At 38.8% G+C, this 19316-nt stretch overlaps 3 protein-coding genes across 3 annotated transcripts; all 3 read right to left on the reverse strand.

The window, feature by feature from the left end:
• Nucleotides 1–835: 835 nt before the first annotated feature.
• On the reverse strand, nucleotides 836–1795 carry LOC108409346 (olfactory receptor 8G1-like). The gene has a single exon (XM_037000902.1). It carries the CDS (start codon nucleotides 1769–1771, stop codon nucleotides 836–838), a length of 936 nt encoding a protein of 311 aa, XP_036856797.1. The 5' UTR covers nucleotides 1772–1795.
• A 7439-nt stretch (nucleotides 1796–9234) lies between these two features.
• LOC118968811 (olfactory receptor 8G3-like) lies at nucleotides 9235–11185 on the reverse strand. The gene has a single exon (XM_037000905.2). It carries the CDS (start codon nucleotides 10168–10170, stop codon nucleotides 9235–9237), a length of 936 nt encoding a protein of 311 aa, XP_036856800.2. The 5' UTR covers nucleotides 10171–11185.
• A 6215-nt stretch (nucleotides 11186–17400) lies between these two features.
• Nucleotides 17401–19316, reverse strand: LOC118968789 (olfactory receptor 8G1-like). Its single transcript, XM_037000800.2, has one exon. It carries the CDS (start codon nucleotides 18481–18483, stop codon nucleotides 17494–17496), a length of 990 nt encoding a protein of 329 aa, XP_036856695.2. The 5' UTR covers nucleotides 18484–19316; the 3' UTR covers nucleotides 17401–17493.

Raw genomic sequence — 19316 nt, forward strand, 5'->3', positions numbered from 1 at the left:
TCAACAGAAACACTTGTACCTAATTGGAGAGAACAATGGAAGAAGACAGAATGAAATACACATGGCTTTTCCATTAATATTTTACAAGAGGAACTAAATAAAGCAAAATTATCAAGAACCTACTAGGTGGCAGGAACTATAGTACATTCTGGAGATAATGGTAATGAAATATATGTATTGGAAGCTAACTTCCAGGAGATTACAGCCCAGTATAGATTTGGACAATAAGCAGCTGTGTACAAACTAGAAGAATAAATAGCAAAGCCAGGGGTATATTGGACTGACCACCATCGCAGTACATGGATGGGTCTTAACTCATATTTTTAAGATCTCTGAGGCTTTTGTAATAAGAAATAGAAGAAAGAAGTCATGCAAATAAGGTATATGGAGGAATAAGACAGAAAATAAAACCCATTCCAGGCTACAGTTTCCAAAAAGCTAATCATATTCCTACAATTTATGTTGTTTCTTGAATGGATAGAAGAAAGGAGGCAGGTAATCACTGTTGGAAGGTGGTATTTACATTATGGTTGGGGACGGATTTTTATCAATTGCATGGAATAAAAGGGGATGAGGTAATGGTGATGGAATTGTTTGGTCTATATATCCAGATCATCTTTAGGATTTCTTTTAATCTGTATCTCAGTGATACTTATGAGAGAGAAATCTTGACAGAAACATCATCAAAAATACCATGGAAATAAGAAATAATATTAATAATAGCATCAAATGAGGAAAAATTCTGACAGATGTACTAAATGAAACCTATCAATTCATGCAGTTTAAAAGGTGATCACTAAATATATCTAAAATATCATCCTCACATTATTTTTTATCACAATAATATTCTTCTCTCTAGCATTTTCTTCAGGGCAACACTAACATCTTTATTCCTCAGGCTATAGATCAGGGGGTTCAGCATGGGCACAATGATGGTATAAAACACAGAGGACACTTTCCCTTGGTCCATGGAGCTGGCTGATGTTGGCTGTAGGTACATGAACGCTGCAGAGCCGAAGAAAACAGCAACAGCTAAGATGTGGGAGCTGCAGGTGCTGAAGGCTTTGGACCTGCCCTCCTTGGACCGAATGCGGAGGATGCAGGCAATGATGAAGCTGTAGGAGCTGAGGATGGTCAGGCTGGGGGCAAAAATGTTAAATATACCAAGACACAGAATCAATAATCTGTTGACATGGGTAGTAGAGCAGGAGAGCTTTAGGAGGGGAACAAGATCACAGAAATAATGATTGATCATTTCAACTTTGCAGAAATGAACCCTAAACATGCAGCCAGTGTGAGCGAATGCACAAACCGTGCCTACAGCATACACTCCCAAAATCAAGGAGAAACAGGCCTGATGGGACATGATGACATTATAAAGTAATGGGTGACAAATGGCAACATAGCGGTCGTATGCCATTGCAGCCAACATGTGACATTCTGAGATAGCAAAAACAAGGAAGAAATAGAGCTGAGTCATGCATTCACGGTAGGAAATGATGTTCTTCTCTGCCACAAAGTTCACCAGCATTTTGGGGGTAATGACAGTGGAATGGCAGAGGTCAATGAAGGACAAGCTGCTGAGGAAGTAGTACATGGGGGTGTGCAGGTGGGAACTGAGCCCAATCAGTGTGATCATGCCCAGGTTGCCCACCACCGTGACCACGTAGATTCCTAGGAACAGGAGGAAGAGGGGCAGCTGGAGCTCTGGCTGCTGCGTTAGCCCAGCGAGGATGAACTCGGTCACCGCGGAGTGATTTCCTGCTGCCATCTTCCTCTGGGTGGTTCCTGAAGGGGAGAGAGTGAGGCATAATTTTGGAGATATTTCCTTCTAATTCCACATTGTAAAAACTATATCTTATAGGAAGTGAATGGCTTAGATATATCCTTGGTTTTGCATGATAATTTTATTCTGGAAAAACTTAGCCAAGTAATACTGACCTTTATTTTGTATATTAAAGTACCTTAATATCAAATGCATGAAATTATGTCTCTAAAAGTATTTCAGACATAATGATGATCATGGATAGCTCTTCTAAACATTTCAATTATATTTATGCCAAATTTTTCTGAAGTGAGGTTTGCAGACTTACAACTCGGAGGAGCCAGTTAAAATGTAAGAAGCTGGCTGAGAGGCGGCCTAGAAGGAGCAAATTCTGCTGAGCGCTGTGTCCTTGTGAGCCAGGAGTGAGTATGTGTCGGGACTGAAAAGAGTCACGTGATTGCTTGGTCCTAGGAATTTTTTAAAGGGAAAATCAGAAAATTTGGGTTTCTAGGTAAAAAGTTCAAATTTTTAGTATTATTGTGGAAATAAAACAAAGAAAACAACATTCACTGGGCAGATGTTCTGGGAATTGGCCTATTGTCAGTTTGTGGCCTCTGGACGAAATATTTCTGCCTCCACTTTAGAGAAGGACAATGAGAACTGGTTATGTCAGTCGGTCGTAAAGTCCATGTGCCTGTGTTCACATACTGACTCATCATTTACTAGTTGACAAACTTGGACAAGTAAAATCACCTCGTTAACTAATTAGCAGAGGGTTAGCACTCTGAAAATAATCACTGTTGTCTTTGTTTTACAACTTGCTATCACTTGGAAAATAAGAGGTAAGTATACACTTCAAAATACAGAAGCAGCAATTATAATGTTTAGTCCTTTTCTTTCATCTCTCTTTCATTAAGTATGAGGGTATGGAAAACAGTCATAAAATTATGGGTTATAAAATAATAAACATAGTTCCTTCTTTTCCTAAGCAGTAAACAGATTATTTTATCATTATAAGCTTCAAAGTGTAATTCCAAATGAAATCCAACTGAATAGAAATAAAAGAGAAGAGACAGAATATCTAAAATGTTCTACCTCACAGCAAATAAAATAAACTCTAAATAAAACTTAAATCCAAGCATGAAGGCTAAACCTTTAACCTTCTGGAAAACCCCTCAAGAAAATTTCCAACACATTGGGATAGTCTAAGATTTCTCAGATGAGACACACTTACAAATTAACCTGACCAAAAACAATAAACTATGTTTAATCCAAATTAAAAACTGTTCTTCAAAAGACACCAGCAGAAAATTAAAAGGAAGTCACAGACCAAAGAATTGTATACACAATGTATAAATAACATTGAAAAGACATAATATGAATACAATTTAGCAATTAAAAAATAAGAAAACTATTTCAGAAGTTATATCACAAAAGATGAGAAAGGAATAGTAAATAAGTGCTTGAGGAGAAACCAGAGGCATTATTTAACAGGGAATGAAAACTAAACCAAAACCATTAGACAAACTACCACACATTTGTACTGAAATAGCCAAGGGGGAAAATAAAAGAAGGAAAAGAAACAAAAAGCTTACCATACCAAAGTTTTGAGAGGATATGGAGCAACTAGAGGTCTTATGCATAGCTGGTGAGGAAGGGGGTCAAGTTGTCCAACCACTTGGAAAACTGTTTCAGAATTTCTTAGAAAATCAAGCACACGCTTAGAATGCAATCTAATCTTATGCTCCAAGTATTTACCCAGGAAATATGTAACCACATCTCTACACAATGCCTTGTACAGAAGTGCACTTGGAAGCCCTGTTACTAACAACCAAAAGCTGGCAACACCCAAATATTCAAGCAATGAATAGAGAAAGAACCCGTGATAGGTGCATCGAATGTCAACAACTCAACAACAAAAAGTAATAAATCACAGATACATCCAGCAACGTGGGATTAATCTTGAAAGCGTCTTGTTAAGTAAAAGGTGCCAGACAAAAGATACACATAGTAGAAGCCCCTTTATATGACATTCTAGAAATGCAGAACTAATCTGTAGTGATGGAAATGCGGTTGGTGGCAGACAGCAGTGGGTCCTGGGGGAATGACTGGGAAAGGAGCTGAGAGAAGCTTTTAGGATGACAGTTATGTCATGCAATTGGTTTTACTGGTGCAGAGTGTATGCATTAGGCAAAACTCATGTAGGGGTACTTTATTCTTAGAATGGGTTATTCATTCTTGATGTGATGTTGATAAGCATATAAATATAATTAAACATATGTTAAATGGATTCATACTATTAATTTAAAAACAGAGAATCTAATGAATATTCCTCAAGGATAAAAAAGATCTGAAAGAGATTCATAAATTTGAATATATGTACCTATATATTTATTATGATCAGTTTGGAAATGTGTATAATATTTTATGCAAATAAAATAAAGCATGTATCAACTAAATGACAGATTCTTTTTAAGGGCACAAAGAACCTTTACAGAATTATTTATATGCTGATTCATAATGCAAGCTATAATACCTTTCCAGATGTTTCATTGATGCCCACATTTAAGAAAGTAACATTTATTTTATCTTAAAGATTTTCTCCTAAACTATAAGAAGCAAGATCCAATAGTAATAATAAAATATAATAACCTCTTAGAAAATCACAATACATAACAAATAGTTAAAGCTGTTTAAAAAATCATGTATAGCAAACAACACACTTAATAGTGAAATGGGTAAAACTTGAAAAAAATCAACTCTTTGCATACTGGATATACTATTTGTGTGTAATTCATGAGAAAAACTATAAGCGCTCAATTCCTTATTAACTCAAAAAACCTACAATGTAACTGACAGGTTTGTAAAGCAATTCATTTCCGACTGCATTTACAGAAATACAGGGCCTGGAGCACCATCAGTGGTAATCCCCGTCAGTTTCATAACATAGCTTTCCATCTAGAGTTTCCTGGAGGAATTGCTCATAACAGTGCTGAATTCTTAGTCCTTGAGTTAGTGGGGCTCAGCCTGCGGCATCCACATACTCCTATCTGGTCACCACGATCATTGTCTGATCCATTAGCCCCTTTACATCACTCAAATATTATTACTTTCTCTGGGCGCCATCTGGTTTGGAAGCACTGTGCTACTTAAACTCCACCTGCAGTTTTGTGTTTATTTATGGGTAGACTTTTTAAGGAGAGACATTGACAAGAGAGAAGGCACATAAAAGATGTGAAGAACATGGTAACTATTTAAAGGTAATAGGGTCATTATTAGCAGGTATCATCACGTATCAAAAGGGAGTCTACAGGGGAGAAAGACATTTTATATGCTATGTTTGAAAACATCTAAGAATATACCCTCTATTGATAAAAGGAAAAATATTCTAACAATTTGAGTTCTTAGAAATGCCATGAGCTACTAATTGCTACTCATTGAATACACGCAACCATAAATCAAAAGATGATCCAATTTCTGAGACCCTGGAGAAAGGATTTTCTTCATTGCTTTCAAGAAACGTATGAATATCCACACTGCCTCTTGCCAGTCTGCAGACTTAGTCATATCTGGTTCTTTTCCATTTCAGAGACTTTCCTTTCATATAAAAAACCTTGCAGTTTCTGGAATATGTCACATCTCTCAACTATCTGCCATTTTATTTGCTCATCTTTCCACAGAAAGCAGTAATCTTGCAAAACTTGTTTGTTTTTGCTATCTTCTAAATACATATTTTTTCAAATCTCATTTATATTTTATGTTATCAGAAATATTCTCTAATTCCTTACATTTGATTAGAACTTGCCCCTAATACATGCTCAGAAAACTGCCATTTCTAAACAGCACATTTTCCGACGAGCAACCCCATAAACCAGATGATGGACCAAAACTGACATGTTCTCCCCTGTATCCCACCTGCAGAGCACAGTGTTTGGCACATTAGAGGAAGTTGTTTTAAAAAGTGTTTTATGAGCACACTCACCTTTCTTCTTCCTGGAAACCTCAGTTCCAAACTCTGTTTGCACTGTGCCCTGAGAGGAAACCAGCACTGATGTTGGTGCTGGGGGGCCCTGGGTGCTAGCACCCTGCTCCCTTCAGTGCCCAGAGGCAGGCACAGACCTGGGTCTCAGAGCTGCTTTTGAAACTGGTCTGTGGCCCTGGCCCACATCTCCAGTTGTAAGTCTTCCTCTGTGTTTCTCCAGCTTAGGATGCAAACACCCTCACCTTCCCAGTCCCCTGGGCAGGTCTGATTGCCATGCTCTGGAGGCCGCCCCTGGAGTTAGATGTGTCAGGCACCGGATACTGCAGAATCAAATACCCTCCAAGGATTTCCATTCCTCAGGGAACAAGCTCTTGAGAAAGAAGCAATAGCAGTTGACATTTCCGGGGTGTTTAACTTTTTCCTCCAAAAGGGATTCTTTGTCAATCCTGAATTTATTAATCAATGATAAAGATTTGTTCACAGTATCACACGAGGATTTTTACTTTTTAAATTCAGTTTCTGATCCAGAAGTTTCTTATGGGGATTTGAGGTTCCTGACAAGGTAACTTACCATTAATAGGGCTAGAAATTTTGAATAACAAATTAAAACATTTATTTCCCCATGCAAAAATAAGTTGCAATTTATTTCATGTGTAAATAGGTAATACATCTATTTAATTCAAAAGTCAAATCTATATATATAATTGGACATTAATGTTATGGGTTACAGGTTCAGAATATTGATGTAATATTTGACTTTCTGAGCCCATCCCTTAAAAAATTCATCTTGCTAAATTGAATACACAAGGAAAATGTTTTATTATTAGGCTCCTATATTTTATATTAATTTTTCTGACATATTTTAACTTAAAAAAAAACAAGAATGATTGGAAGCATTTTCAGATTTCATCATGATAAACTGGATGTTCCCATCAGGTGTACTCTTATGAAATATGGTTAGATATGTCAAGTTCAATTCTCTTTATGTGTATTAAATGCACATTTGAATTATCAAGCAAGTTCCTCTTTTCAATCTCAATACAAAGGGTGCACCCATATCAATATGAACTGAAATCTTGGGTCTGAGGTGAGGTATCAATATTTTTCACAAGTTTCTCAAAATTTAATCTGCACAGGAATAACCTTGGTATCTTGTTCAAATGACGATTCTGTTTAGGAAATATATATATTTTAACAAACTGTCAGGTTGTCCCATTGCTGCAGGGTACAAGGTTGCTATGGGGTACAAGGTTGAAGATAATCTCTGGTTTTGAATCCCTTCCATCATAATTCTTGCAGAGTCGTGCAGGGCCCTCATGTCAATGCATCAGAGAACTTTCTTCTGCTTGAACTGCAGTGGCTGCAGGATTCTGGGATGATTACAGGAGAGAACTGTGTGTCTGGAATGCCACTTACAGAGGAGCCGACGAGACTGTTCCTTCTGGGTGCTGAGTAAGAGAAGTGAGAAGGAGAGCTGGAGCTCCGTGAAGGACAGAAATGGGAAGGACGTAAACAGGCCTTTCCAGAAATGATTCTACAAAAATAATAACTAAGAGAGTCATAGAAGCTATTCTTTCCAGTCTGTCAGGGTATATGGTCTGGTTCCCTGGGGCATGCCAATATTTTATAGAGGCTCTCAAGTCCTAGCAATTCAAGGGTCTACCCACCAGGACTCTTTTTGTCTGTGCTGCTAGTCCATTTGTGTCTGTTGCACGGTGCCCTGGACTTGAATCACACCTAAGAGCATAGTTGCAATTGTTGCCATTTTCCCTTCTTTTATTGGATTGGTGAAAATTAAATCCAATAAATTTGCGGACTATTTTAAATAAATGTCTACCATCGATGAATGAATGGATAATGCATTAGAAGAGTAGTGAAGATACACACATATTGTCCCATGTTTGGAAGTGGCAGGCATACACTGCAACTTGTTATACCAGGTAAATAGTAAAGTACAACATCCAAAGAACATTAATCTGGCAATAATGAGTAGATGGTTTGAACTGGGAAGAGACACATGACAGATGCATACTTAGAATATCATGTAAATCTATAGCTACCAGATGTGAAATGTCCAGAAACAGAAAACAATGTGAGGAAAGTGGTATTTCAAAGTGAAATGGACATGCAATGGCAACTATTTGTAAATTATGGGGCAAACAAGTATGAACCACATAACAGAAGTACAACTTAGCAGGATTTTGAGTTTTCATGAGCACTTGTTTCATATGTAGCTACAGCAACACTGGTGTAAAAATAGGATAATGTTGTTTGGGCTGCTCTTATACAAATTATTGAAAACAAGTATAATAGTTTGAATTTCTTTAATGAGTCTGTATAATAATTATCCACTTTTGCCTTTTTTTCTTTTATCAGCACAGGTTTGAAAGATGGTGATGTTTTGCATTACATCCAATGAAATAAAGGTGAAAATAGCATTGATGATATGTATAGGAAAGCAACACAATCATCTGGGAAACTAGGTATGTTGCATGCATAGAAGGAAGTTCTCTAGGAGGTTTTAGACCTGTTCACATTGCCTAGGGCCAAAAAAACACTCTGAATAAAATTGTGGGTCCTGGAGTTTAACTCTCTAGAAGAGATGGTTTATTATATTTGGGATGTGGGCATTACTCAAACTAATGGAGCTTCTATTTCTTCATCTGTCAAAGGGAAATAATACTAGAGCTTCCCATGAGGGAATAATGTGAATATTAAATAAAAACCATTTCACATAATGGATACAGTCTTGATATTTTGTAGAATCACAATAATGTGGCAATTATTATCTTCATTGTCATTTTTTCTTGTAGTATTCTTAAAAATAAAACCAGGGCTCTGCAGAATATTATTCAACCATAAAAAAAGAAAGAAATCCTGCCATTTGCAACTATATGGAGGGACCTAGAAGGTATGATGATAGGTGAAATAAGCCAGGCAGTGAGACGCGTACCATATGATTTCACTTATGTGCAATCTAAAAACAAAGCAAAAACAAAATAAAATAGACACAGAGAAGTTACCATGGGGGAGGGGCTTAGACGGTGGTTGTGGTAGGTGAGGGGGATAAAGGGGCACAAAATCTCCATCACAATATAAGTTGGTCATGGGGATGGAAGTGCAATATTGAGAATATACTGACTGGTTCTGTAACATCTTTCGATGTTGACAGATAGTAACTGCAGTGAGGATTTAATAATGTGTGTAACTCTTGAATCACTGTTTGCATACTTGAAACAAATAAAATATTGTATATCAACTACACTTCAATTTTTAAAATTGAAGCGCCCTTTCTACTGTCAAGATTTGATTTATAATGTTTCTCCATATAGTCACTGTAATACAAATTCAAAACGAGTGGCATGGAGCGTAATATTGGAGGTATGTTAAATAGGAGATGTCATGGAATTTTCAAAACTTTGACAAATATGCCTAATACATAAAACAAAGGCTTGTTTCCCATATGACATAATGACATTGATTCTATTCATGAACGTTCTCTACTGTCCAGTACTTTCTTCAGGGCAGATTTGACATCTTTATTCCGCAGGCTGTAGATCATCGGATTCAGCATGGGCACAATGATGGTGTAAAACACAGAGGACACTTTCCCTTGGTCCATGCTGCTGACTGATGGTGGCTGCAGGTACATGAAGGCTGCAGATCCATAGAAAATAGCAACAGCCAAGATATGGGAGCTGCAGGTGCTGAAGGCTTTGGACCTGCCCTCAGTGGAGCGAATGTGGAGAATGCTGGAGAGGATGAAGATGTACGAGGCAAGGATAGTTAATGCAGGAGTCAGGATGTTAAATGCACTCAGGACTAGAACCAGTAATTCATTGATGTAGATGCTGGAACAGGAGAGCTCCAAGAGAGGAAAGAGATCACAGAAATAATGGTTAATCACATTGGTTTTGCAGAAGAAGAGTCTCATCATAAAGCCTGTATGGATGGTGGATCCAATGATGCCCAAAATATAAACTCCCACTGTGAACGATAAGCAGATGTGATAAGACATGATGGCATTGTAAAGCAAGGGCCGACAGATGGCAACATAGCGGTCGTATGCCATTGCTGCCAACATGTGGCCCTCTGCAATAGCAAAAATGATGAAGAAATAGAGCTGAACCATGCATTCAGGGTAGGAGATGGTGTTCTTCTCTGACACAAAGTTCACCAGCATTTTGGGGGTAACGACAGTGGATTGGCAGAGGTCAATGAAGGACAAGCTGCTGAGGAAGTAGTACATGGGGGTGTGCAGGTGAGAACTGAGCCCAATCAGTGTGATCATGCCCAGGTTGCCCACCACCGTGACCACGTAGATTCCTAGGAAGAGGAGGAAGAGGGGCAGCTGGAGCTCTGGCTGCTGCGTTAGCCCAGCGAGGATGAACTCGGTCACCGCGGAGTGATTTCCAGGATCCATTATCCTCCAGCAGGTTCTGAGTTTAAAGAAGAGTCAGTGAGTGTACGTGAGGAGGTGTATCTGAGATTTGCGCATATGTATGTGGGACTGTTATGAGGGGGAGTAGTTCTGTGAAGATCCTGATGTTATTGCTCTTCAGAGGAGATTCATAATGCAGGGATCTCACGTCTCTCGCTATTCTGGAACAATCAATGATTCTGGTGAATGAGAGAAGAAATTACAGACTTCAAGAACGCTATACTTAAGATATTCATTACTTGTTTTTATTATTATTTTGCAAATAATCCAATTAAAAAATGGACAGAGGACCTGAACAGACACTTCTCCAGCGAAGAAATCCAGATGGCCAAGAGGCACATGAAAAGATCCTCCACATCGCTAATCATCAGAGATATTCATTACTTTTTAAAAGAAAACACCAGTGTCCAAATTTTTTAAGTCAGTATGAAAGACCATTCCTGTTATTTCTGAGGACTCTCTTCTTTCCTTTCATGTTCATAATGATATTGAGCACAGCAAATGGCATATTTTTTTTCACTCAGAATAAGTGATAGTAGTGTTTGCTTTCCATAATTTATAAACAAAACATTCATACATTTTTGGAAAGTAGTTATACTGGCCTGAGCTACTTTCCTTACTAATATCCCAAGTCAAAATACCTGTCAGGATGGGCAACTACCAGTATCTTTCCCCCGAGCATCTGCTGCTGCTCTGAATGTCTCAGCCTCCTTCTCCAGACCTCCCACCTCCAAGGCAGGAACATAACCTCTGGGTAGACACCCTGCTTGTATCCTTGCAGCTTTTCCCAGAAAAAGGAACCAGCCCCCTTACTCTAATTTGGATAATCCCAGTGGCTGGAATACAAGGGACTAAATTTAGGTTGTGTGTTCAACCGCTGTGACCGAGGGAGCAGTGCATTATGATTGGTCTGTGCTATTTGGGCTCCATGGCTGAAGTGCTGGCGGAGCAGAAAACTATTGATCATCTCAAACATGAGAAGGATTTTGAAGACAAACTCCAGGTAATGTTTATGTTGGTCTTCATTTTTTTATAATCATGATTTTGGACGTGCTCTCTAAAGAATCAAAGATGGTGGAAATGTGATTTAGTTGAGCATATACAAATACAACTAGAAATTTCAGGTTAAATTCAGTGCTAATCACAGTATGATGTTGTTGTTTTTTTTAAAAAAAGGCCATGTTTCTTTGGTTTAGATTTAAGGAATCTACATTCCAGTAGAATGGAAATTCATATTCTTACTTATCATTCAACCATCATTTGCACAAGTTTTTTGAGTTTGGAGATGAATACAGCTAACCCTTGAACAAAGCAGAGGGGCACCAGCCTCCTTGCAGTCTAAATATCATGTATAAGTAGTGACTCCCCAAAACATAACTCTTAATAGCCTAGCTTTGACCTTAGAAACCTTACTGACAACATAAATAGTTGATTAACACACATTTTGCATGTCATATTTACTTTATACTGTATTCTTACAATTAAGTAACTAGAAAAAACATGTTTTTCAACTTGTCACAAATGTCTGGAAATTTTTCCAACATATTTATTGAATAAAAGCCATGTACAAGTGAACATGTGCAGTTCAAACTCATGTTGTTCAATGGTCAACTGTATTTTACATGATATAGACCAACTGTACATTTCATTTAAAAAATCTAGAAATTTGTCACTTAACAATGGCTGAAACACCTGAGAATATTTCCCTAGCAAAATAAAAATTGATGTGGCACATGACAGGTATCTTGATGTTCAACATATTGCTCTATATAAGATGTACTGGACTTTTGTATATGTCTCCATGACAGTGAAGTTACTCTAATTGCTCGAAATTCTGGGGAGAAATAATTTGATTTCACAGCAGAGACGAACTTTCCAGCCATCAGACATACCCTGATCTTACAGTCAGAAATGTTCGAGCACAGCCTGAATAACCAATTTCTCAGCAGATATTGTTTAAGGACACAACCTACCTGAAGGGTAGGTTGGATTAACTCATCTTTAACATCTCTTCGAGTTGCAATATTTTGTGATTTTTATAATTCTTACTGGTCCTGATATGAAGTTAGAAAGGAGTCGATTCAAATCTCAATTCAAACCCATGCTTGCTGTGTGACCTTGGGATAAGGACATCCATTCTCCAACCCTCTGGGATACAAAAGGGCTAAAATCTGTCTCAGTGAAAAGTAAGTCAAATGACGCTACGAGGTGCTTAGCACAGTTCCTGGCTCTTGGTAAGAACTTAATAATGCCAATGCCATATTATTTTAATGTGTTGAGTTTCATTCTGTTACATCATTTGTGACTGACTTTTTTATTTCTTAGTGAAAGCCAGCGTTTTGAGTATTCATTTCCCTAGCCCGTCCTCTCGTTCCTCCTTTCTACGTTAATGCTACAATAATACGGAGATTTAGAATCTGTACTGAATAATAACCTCCTGAAATCATCACTTTGCATGGTTTTGAAATCAAGTTCAAACTTCTTTCTTTGTCATTCAATGATTTATACCGTTAGATATCAAAAAGTTTTACTTTTATATCCGAAGAAGTATCCCATGGTTTAGCTGTTTCACAAAGAGCATTCTGCAAACTCTCACTGTTGACGCATGATATCCCTCCAGCTTTCTCCCGTTCAAACCCCTCTCCCTTATGCAACACATTGAGTTGTCAGGGCCCTTTAGTTAAGGGCTTAAATGGTGACAGCCCCGGTTAAGGCCATTTCTACATGCCCATGAATATGTTTCTTATGTTAATTTTTAGCACATACTTAAATCTGTATTAATTATTATGAGTATTTATTGGCCTTTTTCTTCTGTACCAGACTGCAAATTGAACATACTGCTTGGTACAGTGACTTACATACAGCAGGTATCAGTAAATATGTGTTTTTAATAAAATTATTAAAGGAAGGTTAATGACGAGTTAACATAGACTCAATACAACTGAACAAGGCCCTCACACCACCTGAGTTGAAGTGAATAAAAAATAATGCATTTGCTATAATTTCATTCAGCAGGGAACAGGTAGATATGATAAGGAACATTTGCTCATCAGAGAGTGTATTAGAATATAAACAGATAGAGAGAAATACATATGTGCATCTCCAAGTGCACGGGTGGGACCTAGAGTAGAAGACTCTACATTTTAAAACTCAAGGCCTGGGGTTCAGACATAACCCCATTGGTCCCCAGAACTTCAGCCATGCGATTTTTCTCCTCCATTTCTCTGAAGGGAATAATGATTCTGATGAGGCTGGTAGAGAGTTCTGTGTACTAACCTTGCAGGATTCCTTGGTGTTGAGGGGTCATATTTTATAAGTTTCCAGGGCAAGAATTTGGGTCACTGATCCTATGTTTGATGAAGCAAATAGCTCTCTGCAAAGGTTGGTTGATACAATACAACGATTTTATACACTGGGTATTGATGCCAAGGTCTGCTCAGGAACAAATAATGATAATGACCTCCCAGTAGAATAATATCCCTCAAGTTGCAACTCTTGGGAAAAGAAACAATTAGAATTTCCATTTTCCCCTATTGACTCTCAAGTGTTAAATGGTATTATATGAATGTGATCCATTCTTCTTCTTAGATTATGGATTGGAAACAAAGGTGTTGTAGATTTTGTTATAGCTCCAGTGAATTTCATGCCAAAGTATTTAAACAAATGAAAATCAGAAAAATTTAAGATAGACACTAAAGGAATTTTCTAAAGAGATTTCCTATAAGAGTTAAATAGAAAATCAGGAAAAATAACCTTTGTTTGTAAGATTAGAAAGTTTTTATTTTCACTGATCTCTGTTAACTGTATTTAGATATCATGATATATTTATAAAACAGTAATACTTGGAATATGTTAACTTCTGGGCTATATGAAAACATCTGCTAACTATTGCCATAGACCCGAAAGAAGTTTCTAGCAAAGCTAATAAACAAGTTGGTTGCTTTGTTTTCCTCTGTAATTGAAAGAGAAGTGTCGAAGAATGATAAGAAGTCATTGTATGTGTATTTAGAGATTATTTTAGTTCTACATAAATACTAAATTATTTTATATGTTTAGAAACAGAAATTGTATTAAATGTGTCTCTTCCAGTATTCGTTGAAGGTTGCATCGTTTTTGAGATGATAACTATGATATAGTTGACATAAAACTTGTGTAAGGTTGTATAAAATGTTGGTTTGAAACTATTACGTATTGCAAAATGATTACTACCATAGCATTAGTGTACTTGGCCATTTCCAATTTACCACTTTCTTTTTGTGATGAGAACATTTAAGTTCTTTAAGAAACTTCCAGGTTTGTAACATAATACCATTTACTATAATCACCATGCTGTACATTAGATCCCCAGAACTTATTCATCTTATAACTGGATGAGTGTACCCTTTGACACCCATTTCCCCATTTTCCCATCACTATTCTTCTCTCTGTTTCTATGAGTTTGGCTTTCTTAGATTCCACATATGAGTGATACTATACAGTATTTATCTTTCTCTTTCTGATTTATTTCACTTAGCCTAATGCTCCCAGATCATTTCATGTTGTCCCAAATGGCAGAATTTCCTGCTTCCTCGTGGCTGAGTAATTCCACTGCTATCGCGCATGTGGTCTCAGCCACCCCAGGGCCCAGAGTCGACAGAAAAGTGCCCAGACTGTGCCAGACTGTGTGTGAAAGGCACTTATTTGCCTATCTTAGAGCATTGGCCTGAGGGCAGACAATCTAACTGAACACACTTACGGGGTCTGGTGAATCATTCTCTGGGGCAGATGCCAGCAGACACCAGCCTAGGGCTCCCCTCTGCCTTCCTCCAGCTTGCTGGGATCTCCCAGAAAGGAGCTGACACCTTGTCTGGTAACCCAAGTTTGCAGCTTCCACCCAGGGGACACCTATCACCTGGTGATGGTGGCCTTCCAGGCTTACACTCCCAGGTCACAGGACGGTAACCAGCAAAGAAAGAGTCCTTAGTGATCCACCAGCGCAGGAAGTGGCAACAGTCTAGACACCCAGCCTCTCTGTGGAAGAGGCCTGTTTGCTTGTCCTCACAGCTGCCCCCAGAGGAACGGGCCTCCAGTTAAACACGTGTAGGGGCCAAGTGCTTTCCTCTCCAGGGACCTGAGGTGGATCTGATCTGATCTTCACTCTCCCTCTGTTGTGCTCAGGGACCAGTATGTGTTGGAGAGCAGGGTGTAGTACACACGTCTGGTGCCCCAGTTTCTTGTCTGGTGCCATGGTTATGTGGCTGCCACCAGAAAGGAAGCCCTTGCTCACCTGACGCTGGTTTCCAGCAGGGCTTCCGTTCCTGGCTACCAGAAGACCACGACAATCAGAGGGGCAGCTCCAGGGCGGTACCGCGCCATTGGTGCAGTGCAAAGAGCACACCGAAGCACCCGCCAGTCTTTCCGGGAAACAGGCCTTCTTACTTGTCCTGGTGCTTTGGCGTGACGTGCAGGCTCCTGGAGTGGCACACATCCAGAGCTTTAGTGGGATGCTCTCTGCAAACAGAGGCTGGCAAATGCCATCTTCGGGTTCTCCCTCTGCCTCACTCCAGGTTGCAGGTATCTCCCAATGAAGAGCTTACAGATTCGTTTGTTTCCCCTATTTTTGCAGCTGGTGCCCAGGGGACATCACCTCTAGATCACCTGGCTCTAATGGTCATCAGGACTTAACCTGGCAGGTCCCCCAGGACTGTGCATGTTAACATACATTAAAAGTTTGTGCCTGAGGATCTGGCATTCAATCAGCCAATCAGCCTGAATCAGCTGATGGAGATCCTTCTGTTTAGGACACTGACATTTCTTGGCACGGTTTCAAACACTGGATGCCACTAAAAATAAAGCAGGCTTCTTGGATGATTGGGAATGTTTGCACAATAGCCAAGACTAAGGCAGGGTTGCATAAAAATTCATCTCTTATGGAGGCAACTCTTTCAAGACTGGAAAAAGGGGGTTGTTTTATTTAATGCATTGAAATCCTTTGGCTGCATTAATACCAGTTATTGTATGCATTTCTTTTGTGCTTTCTCTCTCAATTTTATTGAATTATATTTTACACAAAAGAAATTTTGCTCAGTACCTACTTATCAAATCATTTTCTCAATGCCTGCAGAGGTGAAGCTACTTTCTGCTCAGGGTACAGAAAATCAAGGGGAAGAAGAGGTGGTTGTTTGTGTTCCAGGTATCACTCTACCACCAGATTCGCTATGTTGACTCATGAAATAACTAATTATTTCTTAATATTTCTCCATGTTGCTCACTTGAAATTCAAGGACAAGTAAGTCTTGTTTCAGATACTCTTTGCTTGTTGACAGGCTTTAATGACTTAAGAAATCAAGTACAACTTCTCACACCTTCACTGGGGTTTGACATACAAGGAGCTCAGGTCAAATACTTCTTAATTTTTGTGTAGAAATAAGTCACTATATCATCGATTATCTTGCAGATCTTAGAAGAACCCTCCAAACATAAGCTTAGGTGATATGAACTCAAAATACAAAGCAAAAAGCAAACAACAGAAACACATGTACCTAATTGGAAAGATCAATGGAAGAAGACAGAATGAAATACACATGGTTTTTCCACTAATATTTTACAAGTGGAACTAAATAACAAGAAAATTATCAAGTACCTACAGGTGAAGGGAACTATACTATAGTCCAGAAATAATGGCAGTGAAATATATGTATAGGGGCTAACTTCCAGGAGATTACAGTCCAGTATAGATTTGGACAATAAGCAGGTGAGTACAAACTAGAAGAATAAAAGGCAAATCTTGGGGTACACTGGACTAAGCACCATCGCGCTACAGGCATGGTCCCTTAACTTAAAGTTCTATAAGCATTCTGTAGTAAGACATGGAGGAAAAAAGTCATACAAAATAAGAAAGGAAAAACCTTCCAGGCTACAGTTTGCAAAAAGCTAGAGATCGTAGACATCGTATTCCTACAATTTATGTTGTTTCTTGAGTGATTGAAGAAAGGAGGCAGGTAATTGCTGTTGGAAGGTGGTGTTTTCATTACGGTTGAGGACTGGGTTTTTAATTGTATGGTAGAAAAGGGGAGGAGGTGATGGTGATGGCATCAGTAGGTCAATATGTCCAGGTCATCCCTAGGATTTCTTCTAATCTGCATCTCGAAGGCACTTCTGAGTGAAAAATCCAGAGAGAATTAACACCAAATATGCCATAGAAATCAGAAATAATGTTAATAGAATACCATCAAATAAGGAAAAATATTGACATATGGACTATATGAAACAATTAATATAGTTTAATAGTTGGTCACTAACAAATCATCCTCACAGTATTTCTAATCACAATAATATTCTTCTCTCTAGCATTTTCTTCAGGGCAACACTGACATCTTTATTCCTGAGGCTGTAGATCATCGGGTTCAGCATGGGCACAATGATGGTATAAAACACAGAGGACACCTTCCCTTGGTCCGTGGAGCTGGCTGATGATGGCTGCAGGTACATGAAGGCTGAAGAACCAAAGAAAACAGCAACAGCTAAGATGTGGGAACTGCAGGTGCTGAAGGCTTTGGACCTGCCCTCCTTGGACCGAATGCGGAGGATGCTGGCAATGATGAAAACGTAGGAGCTAAGGATGGTCAGGCTGGGGGCAAGGATATTAATTGCACTAACGATTAGAATCAGTAACTCATTGACGTGGGTACTAGAGCAGGAGAGTTTTAAAAGGGAAAGAAGATCACAGAAATAATGGTTGATCACTTCAAATTTGCAGAAATGAATCCTAAACATGCAGCCTGTGTGAGCAAATGCACAAACCAGGCCTATAAGATACACTCCTAAAATCAAGGAGAAACAGGCCTGATGGGACATGATGACATTATAAAGCAATGGGCGACAAATGGCAACGTAGCGGTCATATGCCATTGCAGCCAACATGTGACACTCTGATACAACAAAGAGAAGGAAGAAATAGAGCTGAGCCATGCACTCAGGGTAGGAGATGGTGTTCTTCTCTGCCACAAAGTCCACCAGCATTTTGGGGGTAATGACAGAGGAAGAGCAGAAATCAATGAAGGACAAGCTGCTGAGGAAGTAGTACATGGGGGTGTGCAGGTGAGAACTGAGCCCAATCAGTGTGATCATGCCCAGGTTGCCCACCACCGTGACCACGTAGATTCCTAGGAAAAGGAGGAAGAGGGGCAGCTGGAGCTCTGGCTGCTGCGTTAGCCCAGCGAGGATGAACTTGGTCACCGTGGTGTGATTTCCCGATGCCATCTTCCTCTGGGTAATTTCTGAAGGGGAGAGAGTGAGGCACAGTTTTGGAGACATTTTCTTTTAATCCACATTTTACAAAGTACCCCTTATTTAAAATGAATGGCTAATATAGTCCCTTGGTTTCTATATAATGATTTTAACTCCTCATGAATTTACATAAGGAGTACTTATCTTCATTAAAAATTGTATAGCTTATAACCTTTTTCAAAGAATATTGCTTCTCTCTCACTTACCAACTTTACATTTCTCTGTATGGCCCCGGAATATGGCTGGTTAGCCAGAGACAGGTAAGATTCCTCAAGGGAGGAACAACCTAAGACAGGCACAGTCGCAGGGGGGCCATCAGGTGAAAAATTGGGGATCAACAGAGGTGAGGCTTAGAACCTCAACCCCCCTGTTTTGAGAGAAATCTTCTGCATCCGTGGATGTTTTGTTGCCCTTGTCTAGCTTGAATTAATACTTAGTCTACAGGCACACACCTGATCATCTACATTTGCCTTCTTACAGCACTAAATTATGTTTTCTACCTTTATCTTGCATCTATCTACCACTTCAGCATTTTATTTAAATAATAATAATAATAATAATAAGGGAGAAATGTGGGATTCACATCTAAATCAAGTATAAAAATCAAACGAATAATCATATCTGACTTGATTGTTTATAGTTCATGATGCGTGATCAAAACTAAAAGTTTCTGTGATATGACTGCCCCTTGCACTGTTGACCATGTAAGAACTTATTCGCTATGTAAGACCTTGTTCACCATTGTACGAACTTGTTTGTCATGCTTCAGAAGATTGGAGACTGTTGAGAATTAGGCTTGGGGTTGATTAATGATGGTGCATTGAGTCCCCTATACAGAATTTTATTGTTGTTAACAACCA

This window comes from Manis javanica, chromosome 6 (assembly GCF_040802235.1).
Source record: "Manis javanica isolate MJ-LG chromosome 6, MJ_LKY, whole genome shotgun sequence".
Lineage (NCBI taxonomy): Eukaryota > Metazoa > Chordata > Mammalia > Pholidota > Manidae > Manis > Manis javanica.

What these genes read in the sequence shown, in the direction of transcription:
- LOC118968811 (XM_037000905.2), bottom strand. Translation starts at nt 10,170, where the DNA reads ATGGATCCTGGAAATCACTCCGCGGTGACCGAGTTCATCCTCGCTGGG.
- LOC108409346 (XM_037000902.1), bottom strand. Translation starts at nt 1,771, where the DNA reads ATGGCAGCAGGAAATCACTCCGCGGTGACCGAGTTCATCCTCGCTGGG.
- LOC118968789 (XM_037000800.2), bottom strand. Translation starts at nt 18,483, where the DNA reads ATGTCTCCAAAACTGTGCCTCACTCTCTCCCCTTCAGAAATTACCCAG.